Here is a 10,986-nt window from a genome sequence, read left to right as displayed (position 1 = left end):
GTTAGGTTCTTATTTACAGCTAAGGGGCTTTGCATATGTTGATGCCTTTTCAAATTCAAGGTGAACCTTCAGTTTCTAGTCTATTTTGAAACAAAACATTTTTATCTAATAAGATTTGACACATTTCTTTAAGCTGCTAAAAATCTTTTAAAGAAAATAGTACCTAAAAATAGTATTTGTGCCAGACACAGTTCTCAGTGCCTCAGACACTCACAGTTATTCCTCATAACAATTACTGTTATCCTAATTTTCTGGCTGTGGAAGCTACAGAGAATCTAAAGTAAACTTGCTCAAGGTCACACAGAGACTAAGTGATAGAGCTGGACTCAAGCCATCCAAGTCCAGTGCTGAAAGTGATCATGCAGTTCAACTAGTTAAAAAAATGTTACAAATTTTTAAACTGCAGAATTTGTTCATCAAATGCAACCAAACATGCATGGCTGCTGTGGCTTAAGTGGGGCCTCCCTGTGACACCCTTTAAATTTGGGACTTCTGAGAAATGAATGTTTGTTGTGTGAAAGCAGATTTTTGAGAACTGCTTTCTTTTCCTCCAGGTAGTGCTTTTTCTTGTCTTCTTTTAATGTCACATAAATAAAGTGATTTTCATGATTTTGGCTTTCAAAATGTATTTGTTGGGAGTGGAACATAAGAACATACAGTAATTAGGCTAAGTATCTAGTGTCTACATTCTATACCGAAATCTATTTAGTCCATGAAAAAAGATGAATTATTTTAAAGAGTTTGAAGTTATGTGTTAAAAACTACCTTTCTCTGTCAATCCAACAACTTCATAAGTTCAAACACCAAAGACAAGACAGATTCTCTTCACCTGAAGCTGCTCCTGACCTGCGTTAGCCGCACAGCCCTTGGAGGTGGCTTCTCCACTGACAGCTTCACTGGCTTCCCCTGAGGTTCGTGCTTTGCAGAGATGGGGAGAAGGGGCCTCCCAGGTGCTAAGAGATACAGATTAGGAACTGGGACCAGTAATGTCTGATCAAGAAAGGGGAAACACTGATGTTTAGACAGTGGTACTGGAATTGCATGGAAAGCAGGTGGCTTTGCCTGTGACATTTGTTAGACACCTGGGTAGCCGTTAATTGGCTCTGGAGAAGGCTGGGAATAGAAAAAACTGGGTGCAATGATCCTTCCCTTTCCGTGCCGTGCTGCCTTCATTGTTCCCTACAGCATCTGAGGGTCACACACTGAGTAATTTACACATATCCAAGGGTCCTCTCTCCAGACAGGTTATGGGTTTCTAGATCGCATAAGAAATCCTGTAAAAGTTAAATAAGTAGAACATAAACTTTTAGAATCAAAAGCCCCCCGAAATATTTTTAAAATAGTTTTTGTTCTTCAGAAGACTAAACATACCATTGGACTGCTTTGTAATATAATCCAGTAAAACAGAAGTCTGGCTAATTTTGTTTTTTAATGAGAAACATTTGCGTTGTACATACCACAAAACAGCTTCAAGTTTCTGGACCAATTCCCCGTGGCCAAAGACCTAAACAAAACCTGAAGCAGCACTTTAAATGTGAAAAAGTCTTAGAAAATTAACTTACAAAAACATCCCTATCAATCTGTAGTTTGGCATTTACTGTACATTAGTCAAAAGCTCAGGCTAAAATCTGATTTTTTTCTTTAAAAAAATCAAAGTTTACATTATTCATACAGAGTCAGCATTGTTAAAAAATATGCACAAATAACCACATCCATGCAATAGAATTTCTTTAAAAATTTAAAGCAGTATAAAAGAGCAGACCTAGGTACTGAACAGAACATTTTGGTTTATAACCTATAGCTGAAAATTGCTAGCTGATCAGAGTAAAAAACTGATTCTCAATATGATTGTTTCGATCAATCAGCTAAGGGTGCGTATGAGGTGCTGGACCATTTCTAAGGTGAAACCTGCTTGCCTGGGTCTATAATATATAGTATGCCATGAACACAACTGCTCATTGACCATAATAACTACATCATAATAACGCTGCTTTACAAATAAATCACAAAGTGCTTGGATCTTCAGGAAACTGTCATTTCCAGAGATCCCTAAACCAATCAACTAGCTTTGCCAGAATGCCCGGGGTGACTGCGGCCCAGGTCCCCTGCCCCCCTGGCGAGGAACTTCATTTGAAAGCTGCCGTGGGCTCCGGAGGGACAAGCCCAGAAGGAGGCGTGTGCAGCAGGTCCCTGGACCTTGCCAACGCTGAGAGTCACTCATAGACTGGTCTGGGGCCACGAGCTGGGCACCCGAGGCAGTCAGGCTGGTGGTGTGGCGCTGCGGCCGGCTCAGCCCTCTATGTGGGGGGCGGCCCGTTGGTGTACCTCAGCATGGGGTAAAAGGACCGGGCGAAGTTGTTGGCCTGAGTGCAGCTGTAGTCTTCTTCGGAGGAGGGCAGCAGGCAGGCCAGGAGCAGCAGCAGCAGGAGCAGCAGCTGCAGGGGCAGTGCCGCCCTGATCACCCGGGAGAGGAAGGAGCGCTGTGGCCGCGCCCCGCCGGGCACCCTGCCAACACAGAAGGTTAGAGCTGATGGGGAGCTGGGGGCGGGGCAGGGGGACCCACTCCCGTTACCTGACCCCCTGCTGACATAAATAAGAAATCCAGGATTAAAATGGGGCCAGGCTGGGGTTCAGTTTTGGAAGAGAAGCCCAGCCCTTTCCAGACCAAGGCCCTTGATCAGGGCACGGGCAAGACTGGTGCAGTGGGGGTGGGGCAGGGGAACTTGCTGCGACCGTAAGGCCACGTTACCTGCTCTCTGCCTCCTCCTCGCCTTCTGTAGTTCTCTCCGCCCTGAATTGCTGGATTAAAAAAATCCAATTAGCAAATTTAGTACAGTTTAGACTTGTGAATGATAAACATCCTTCCTTAAATCATATACCTCTCTTAGGTTGTCTTCCTGCATTTTTTTTTTTTTTAAAGAGACAGGGTCTCGTTCTGTCACCCAGGCTGAGGGGCAGTAGAGAGATCACAGCTCACTGTAACCTGGAATTCCTGCACTCAAGGGATCCTCCCGTCTCAGCCTCCACAGTAGCTGGGACTTCAGGCATGCGCCACCTCACCTAGCTTTTTTTTTTTTTTTTTTTTTAATTTTAGAGATGAGGTCTTGCTATGTTGAAGTCTCCAACTCCTGGGCTCAAGCAATCCTTCCACCTTGGCCTTTCCCAAAGTGCTGGGATTACAGGTGTGAGCTACTGTGCTCAGCCCCAAACTTTTGAGACCAGAGTAATACGTTTGAGATTAAACTCTATGAGGCAGAAAATAATAGGGTTTGTTAAACTACTGAGAGTTTCACGGTCCAGTTCACTGATCTGATTTTGATGGAGACATCAGGAAGCCCCTTCGACAACGCGACAAGTGCTCTTTCACAACCTGCTATGATCCCAAAGGAGAGGACCTGACTAGAAGAGGGCCTTTGAGTTAAGTCTTTAAGAAGAGTATTTTAATAACGAGATCTTTGGAGTAAGCCTCCCCACTGACCAGCAGGTTAGAGCAGATCCATGCTGTCACGAAATGTCTGATGGGGCCTTGGAGTCCCAAGTTCCTATCATCTGAGTAACTTTTAAAAACAAGCGGCAAAGTTCTCACAGAAGGAAGGGGCTCTCACCTTCGCGTGGGGAGCTGGCACGGATGCTGCTGGAGGCTGGTCCCCCGCGTCCACCTCGTCTAAGCCGGGCAGAGATGGGTCTGGGTTCTGAAATTCAGACTCCAAAGGTTCAGTTCAGGGAAAGAGAAGGTTCTGAATAGTCTCAAGAGCACAGAAACGTGCTTCATGCAGATTCTTCACGGTGCAGCTCGCCCCCGCCCCCGCCCCACATCTTTCCTGAGGACGGGGCTCTTCTGTTGCTCTCACCCCCCCCGCTTTAACAGATTTTTTTTCAGACAAGTGGGAACGCAAACAAAGCAAGGTCAACCATTTGCATTAAAAACCTGTAGCCAACAGCGAGGAGATGAGTTCAGCAGCGGCGAGAGGCCACAGCAACAGCTTCGGGTGACGGTGAGCTCACCACACGTCAGTGACACGAAGGCCACAGCACTGCCTTCTGCCCACATGGAATGTGACATCCAAAAGCCACAAGTGGACTCACCTGGCTTCCCTGCAAGGACATTAAATCTTGGGACACTTGTTCCAGTAACTGTTTGAGTTTCTTCTCAATAACGTGGACCTTCTCTTCAGCCTCAATATAGTCTTCTCCTTGCCCCTTAATAAGAAGGCTGTTTGAAATCTCCTGTAAGGAGTCTACTTGCAGTTGACGCTCCACTAGCTCCTTTTCCAGTTGCTGAAAATAAAAAAAGTGTGTCAGTTACTCGTCAAAAGGGAAGCTAGCGTGGCCAAATGATGTTTTCTCAGTGCGGGGAATTCCAGGACAAACACTGGGCTGTGCTCGACTTCAGAACCTTCTACTTCTCCTATCTGCCTGTGCCCTGCGGCCCAGCACTGTTTAGATAGCAAGGAGGTCATGTCCCACCCCTAATTTTTCATTCCCTTTCACTCTGACGACAACTGTGATGCCAGAGAGATTACAGGAAAGAAGCGAAGGGGATGGTGTGGGAAGACCAGACCCTCATCCACCATGGCGGGAAGTTAAGGAACTCTAAATTAGTCGATCATTTGAGAAACAGCAGCATAACCACACTACTTAGAAATACGGAGGTACGTCCCAGCCCAATCAGCTTCAATTATTAAGGGTGGTTTTCTTGCTCATTGTCCAATCTGGTATCTAGAGAGTGGGGCTTTACAAAGATTTCAGTACCAAAATATGTTTTTTAAACAATGGCCAGCACTCTGATTAAATTTAAAATATTTAAAATTAAGCCACACATTAATACAAATTCATGGATAGAAATGTCACCTTGAGCATAAGTGAGAATATATAGATCTCATCTTAGTTTGTCAGTGACAAATACATGAAGACACAACTCTCCTCCAATAAGACAGACATTTCTATAATGGATACAGAAAACCCACACAGCTCACGGCTGCAGAGCAAACGGGCACCATCTGTCCCCGCAGGTGAGCAGTATTCACAAGGGAAAACATACTTCTAGTCAAATGGCCTTAAGTCTTTCAGGATATTACAAACGCCTATGTCCCCTGTTCCTCAGCATCTTGAAGACGTCTTGCTCAGGACTGTGGCTCCTCACCCCTGTAAATCATTCTGCTTCAGAACTACAAAGGGCCGCCCAGGAGGAAGAGGAGGGCTGATGTCACGTGTCACAAACACCGCTAGTACTGTTGTTCACAGAAGCAGTAGGTGAGGCTTCCCGAGTACCCTGACCCACTGGAGCTGACAGAGGCTGGTGGCAGTGCAGAGCCCCATGGGAAGAAACTTACCGTGAGTTCCTTCTGACACTCCAGGAGAGCCTGGGGGTCTGCCTTTGGGTCAGTGACATGAGCCTTCTGCCTCCGGTTCTCAGCACTTGCTAACCACAGTAGCAGACTTTGACTCAACTGGTGGAAGTCCTTAAAAAACAGCACACGTCAGAGCATTGCCTGTTCTTAGAACTCTGGAAGGAGCGTGCTGCAGGGCAGCTCGCTGCTTCACTGTCTTGTGCTCTTTTTGCCTTGTCCCAGGCATAAAAGGGCCAGATTTAAGTTAAATGCCAGGGACCCAAAACTAGGGAAAGGGAAGGCAGGGAAGGACAGTGAGCACGCTTGGTGCCATCCCACGGGGCAGCACATGAAACATGCCAGCAGGAAGGGGGGCTTCAGGATGACCTGAGTTTACACATGAAGACCACAGATGTTACTCGACAAACCTGCTGGACTCGGTGGTGGACAGGCTGTGGTGGGCTCCCGTTCCCTAAGATGGGGTCGGAGCTAATGCAAGCTGAGCGTGTACTCACATGGCAGTGCTGGGCTAAGATTATACACACCACCTCATTTAGACCTAAACAGAACCCTGTGAGGTAGGCATTCAAATGATTCCCATTTTTCAGATGAGAATCCCGAGGTCTAGGAGGTTCAATGGTTTGCCCAAAGTCACACATCTAGTAAGTGGTAGAGCAGGGTTAAATGGCTCCTCTATTCCAGGGCCAGGACTCTTAATCCCTCTGGCAAAAGGACAGAGACAGGGAGTAGTGGGGCGGCATCTCTGACCTACAGCCTGCTTGCCGGAGCCCTTACTCCAAGTGGGCATGGGCCTGGGCAGCAGAGCGGGCAAGCACTGGGTCTGAGACGGCAGGTGGGCCTCTTTGGGAGCAGATGGTAAAGCATGCGTGTTTCCCGACACAAGCCACATTTGGCTGCGCCAGTGCAGCCTGCCGAAGATAAAAATATCTGCTGCTCCCGCCTCGTGGGCCTGGCTGCGGCCGGCCGGGGCAGCTGAGTGCCGAGTCAGCGTACCTGGCACTGCATGAGCGACTGCCGTAGGCCCTCTCTCCAGCTGTCCACCGCGCCCTGTGCCGCGTCCCAGCACTGGCTCAGCTGGTGGAGTCGACTTTGGAGCTCTGTGGATTCGGCGCTCTCAGTCTGCAGAAATTCCTTGCTGCTCACGTTGGCAGAGACCACTAACGCCTTGTAGGTGTCAAAGGCTTTTAATATCTCCTACCACGGAGGGAGAGGATCGGGTTAGGCACTCTGAAAATAGGGACGAGGGGCTCATCTTGAACTTCAGTAGGGATCGGATCTTCCACACGCCCTCCCAAGCTCGCCTGTGACTGGCTGGGAAGCATCAGGTGAGGAGCCGCCGCACAAGGTCAGTGAACTTGGCCGGCCGGGCCCCAGGCAGAGGCCTGCCTTCTGCTGGGCCAACTTGACCCTGCAGACCTCTGTAGCCCCTGCTCTGCAATTGGCTTGATAACGTTTCTGGACCAGATTAAAAGTCTTCCGGAGAAAGTATATGTAATTATCCTGCTTTGCCCCGAGATAGCCCAGAAATGCTATCCCTTAGGATGAACAGTAACCTCTGATATTTTAATGCATAAAGTAAAATGAAAGTACAAATATAAAGAGTGCCTGGATACGTCAGGACTCTTGCCCTGGGTCTTAGGAGCTCAGGCTCAGGCTCAGGCTCATGCTCAGGGCACCCCCAAAGTGCAAGGCTCAAACTGTCCCTCTGCTGTGCCCAAGGCTAGTTCCAGTGGGGCCAGGGTGGATTATGTGGGTGACAAATCCCAACTGCATGCAATGGGTAACCAGGTCAGGCCACAGGACTCACCAGTAGGTGAGTCTGTCCTCCCCAACCTCGGCCCTTTCAAGCAAGCCTCCACTCCTAGTCTTGCCCAGAATTGCTGCATACAGTTAGGAAGGGTGGTTTCTAGCTTCCTGACAATGGCCACCCAGCACCTCCATAAAAGTCTAGAGGTGCCTCGGAAGTCAGATCTTTCTAGCACTTGGGGATCTGAGTCACACTTCCCCACTGCTGCTCTGGGCTTTGGGATCATTTGTAGATACTCTTCTATATAAAAATAAAAATCTACATCTGTGTCCTTGCCACTTACAGAAGAGATATGGAAGAGACTGACCTCTACCATACCCCATCTGCAAGCTGCAGCTACGCCACTAACAGATTTGATGTATTTGTCCAGCACAGCAATGCATTCACATGTGGAATAATTCTTCCTCTCCACACCTCTAACTCACCTGCAGTCTCTTCACTCTGAGTCCCATTTCCTGGATATCAGAGGGGGGCTTTGCCATCTTTAACATTTCCAGCTCTGCTTCAGTTTTTTTCAGCCAAGTGGTGATGTCACTGATATCAGAGTTCAGCTGCTGCAAGTTTGGTTTTGTTCTGAATTTACTGTGAAGTTCTTGTGCTTGAATCAGTTCCCATCTGTCAAAGTCCCCTGAAATAAAAAGCTGCCAATTTAAAAAGGCAATAATGCAAACAGATTTCGCTGCCTTCAGCTAATTAGGGGTCAGGGTGATAAAAAACTGTAGGGGCTGCCGCTGCAGGAGCATCCGGGTTTGGGAGCTCTCTCTCCTCCTGGAACATGGAGCAGCACGTTTCCCCTGCTCTGATCCGAGGCCTACACTCCCACAAAGGCTGGAACGAAGTGGGGCGTGGGGGTGGGAAGCCCGACATGTTGCCAATATGTGCTGTGGTCTCAAGTTCAGCATTTCAGTTCACGCTGAACATTTTCAGTTTTCTCCTTTGGTCCGTGAATGATCGGGTCAATGCTATCAGCTTTACTTTGGATTTAGTTGAGTAATTACTTTTATAATTATTGAGCTGGTCTAACGAGGAGACACCTGAGACAACACTCTGATCATCATCTTCATGTCTGGTCTTTACATATAAGTCACTGAAATCATGCACTTCACCATATAAGGCTCATCATATCAATATTTAAAGAATAGTTCCCAAATTAAACTGAACAGCCTAGGGATTTGTTCATAAATACAGATCAGCTGATTTGAAAATAACATTGGCGGGTACAGGGTAAGTTCAGCAGTTTTGGTGAATTATATAGTTGGTTAATTCCTAATTAATGTTCTGTTAAGCAAGGACTTAAATGTCCAACCAACCCAAAATACCACACTCCACCTCTCTTAACTGCCAGGCAGGCGATACCTGACTGCTGTCCTGTTCCGCCAGCCAGTCTCTCCTCTTCCTGCTGTGGGCTGCCATTCAAGACTCTTGGGCCTTCTTTGCCTGGAGGTAACAGCAGCTTTACCTGGAATGAGCCAATTTTTAAATTATTGTCTGTAAATTTTAAAGGTTATCTAAAGAACAACTCGGTTCGTTTTAACAGGCAAGACATAAGGAGATGGGGCCCTTTTCTTTGAAGGGTATCTTGCTCATCATACAGAGGTGCTTTAGCACATGGGTAGCGTTTACAAGCGAGCAGAGCCAGTGGCAGAAATAACGCGGCAAAGGCCCAGGGAGGGGAAGCTGATGCCACGCCAACAATGGGAGGAAAATGGCAGTTTTAATTTGCCTGCTTCCTAACACTCCTCGAATGAAGTTTTGCATGCAAAACAAGTTAAAAACAACTGTTGAGCTGACCAGGCTGTGACTGAGCCAGCCCTTTTGCATTTTTACAGTGTTGCACAAAATTTTACTCATCCCTCCCCATCACTCTGTAAGGTGGCTGCGTTATCATCACTGGGAATCGGAAACACACGGTGGACAAATCCACTCCCAGGGGCATTCGTTACCAAGCATTTATTTTTCATTGCACAGATTGACTTTGCTGTTATCACGGGGCTGATTAGGCTATTATCTCAGGCTTTTCCAAAAATAAATGTATCCCTTTTAGAAAAGCCATGCTTTCTTTGGATTGTGTCCACATGGTCTATTTGTGTTAAAAAAACAAAAAACAAAAAAACCCTGCAGATTTGTGGTGACATGCCTGGTTTTAGACACAATAAAAGGGTTGAGGTTTTGAAACCAGCCAGGTGAGGAGCAAGACCGTAATGGCTGGGAGAAGCCAAACTCCACGTGCTGAGGATGGAGAGCAAAGGGCGGGTACAGGGGTTTCTTCCCCCCAGTCTCATTATTCCACACCACAAAGGGACAGACTGAAAATGACAGCTGCTTGCTAAGCGAGAGGAAGAGTTTCTGAATCAGGTGTGGACAGCCCATTACCAAATGACTCACATCTGACAATGTAAAGGAAGAACCATCTCCAATTACATAGCAATATTCTCTCCTTCATTTCAACTCTCTTGTAGTTAATTTTCTGTGCTGAAAATGATCTGTGGTCAACAGTAAACCCTAGGCTGCCCCCAGTAGCTGCCTAGCCAGAGCACGCCAAGAACTCATGCCGCCTGAGGAAAACGTAACTAAGGAGGAACAGTCACTGCTATCAACAGCAACAAACCCATACAGGAGTGATAATAATAATGACCACCACTTCTGAGGACCTCCTTTTGCCTTTATACACATCGATCCTAACAACAATTAGGTAAGGTGGGTTTATCCTCAGGCAGGAAAGGCTTCCAGAGGCAAGGCCAGGGGCTTAAGGCCCATGGCACTGTACTGGCAAGGCTAGGAATCGAACCTGGGTCCCTCTGCAGCACACCATGCCCTCTGAACATGAAGTCATGATTTTTTAAATAGATGGGTGGTCAAAAGGTAAATACGACAAAGGCGTGGGGGCTCAGGAGCAGTTCAGGAAAGCCGGCATTTGCTTCCTCACTGCGTGCACGGACAACTGACGCAACAGTAATGAGCACTGTCATGTCACCTCAGCACACACGAAGATGGTTTTCGGCCAGGAACCTATCTCTAAATCTAGTCACTTTTGCCAGGGTTCTAATGAACTACGGACAGCTCAGCAGAGATATTGTCACCATGACAAACCAACTCAAAATGTGCCCAGGGAGTGAGCATAAACAGTTTACACCAAAATCTCTCCGTTACTGCCGGGCGCGGTGGCTCACGCCTGTAATCCTAGCTCTCTGGGAGGCCGAGGCGGGCGGATTGTTTGAGCTCAGGAGTTCGAGACCAGCCTGAGCAAGAGCGAGACCCCGTCTCTACTAAAAATAGAGAGAAATTAATTGGACAACTAAAAATATATAGAAAAAACTAGCTGGGCATGGTGGCGCATGCCTGTAGTCCCAGCTACTCAGGAGGCTGAGGCAGGAGGATCGCTTGAGCCCAGGAGTTTGAGGTTGCTAAGATGATGCCACGGCACTCTAGCCCAGGCAACACAGTGAGACTCTGTCTAAAAAAAAAAAAAAAAAAATCTCTCCGTTATATACATTTTTACTACTGTTCACACACTTGGGTTATACTCCCAGTGGAGTCAAGACTTACATAGGGTGGTTTATAAGGGGTGCTGGAATCTGAGGGGATGGGTGGTCCATCCCTGTCACCTTCCATTTGTTTGTAGTGATGCTTGGGACAGGAAGGGCTGTCAGGAACATGCCACGAGTGGCCATCAGAAATGGATTTACCTGAAACAAAAAATAGTGAGTGACAAGTCCATTCTCTCCAACCAAAGGACTCATGTTTAGTGACACAAAAAAAGTTACGGGTAACATGGCATCAGGTCACGGTATAAAAATGAGTTCTGCAGCTTTCCTTGCAAAGCATGCA

The 10,986-nt window shown here is 47.2% G+C and overlaps 1 protein-coding gene across 1 annotated transcript in view; it reads right to left on the bottom strand.

The window, feature by feature from the left end:
• Positions 1-1,412: 1,412 nt before the first annotated feature.
• The window catches only part of SYNE2 (spectrin repeat containing, nuclear envelope 2), a 295,242-nt gene continuing 285,668 nt past the window's right edge, over positions 1,413-10,986 (bottom strand). The window contains exons 105-113 of the mRNA XM_012656034.1: positions 10,705-10,844; positions 8,515-8,617; positions 7,584-7,786; positions 6,345-6,545; positions 5,334-5,462; positions 4,087-4,278; positions 3,606-3,692; positions 2,750-2,799; positions 1,413-2,505 (exon numbers count right to left, since the gene is read on the bottom strand). Of these exons, the coding sequence (XP_012511488.1) occupies positions 2,298-2,505; positions 2,750-2,799; positions 3,606-3,692; positions 4,087-4,278; positions 5,334-5,462; positions 6,345-6,545; positions 7,584-7,786; positions 8,515-8,617; positions 10,705-10,844 (1,313 nt within the window). The 3' untranslated portion in view covers positions 1,413-2,297. The remainder of the gene's footprint in view (positions 2,506-2,749; positions 2,800-3,605; positions 3,693-4,086; positions 4,279-5,333; positions 5,463-6,344; positions 6,546-7,583; positions 7,787-8,514; positions 8,618-10,704; positions 10,845-10,986) is intronic.

Source organism: Propithecus coquereli, unplaced genomic scaffold, assembly GCF_000956105.1.
Source record: "Propithecus coquereli isolate 6110/MARCELLA unplaced genomic scaffold, Pcoq_1.0 Scaffold5, whole genome shotgun sequence".
In the NCBI taxonomy this organism is placed as follows: Eukaryota; Metazoa; Chordata; class Mammalia; order Primates; family Indriidae; genus Propithecus; species Propithecus coquereli.
The sequence above is the reverse complement of the archived record's forward strand: the minus strand, read 5'-3'. Positions and strand labels throughout refer to the sequence as shown.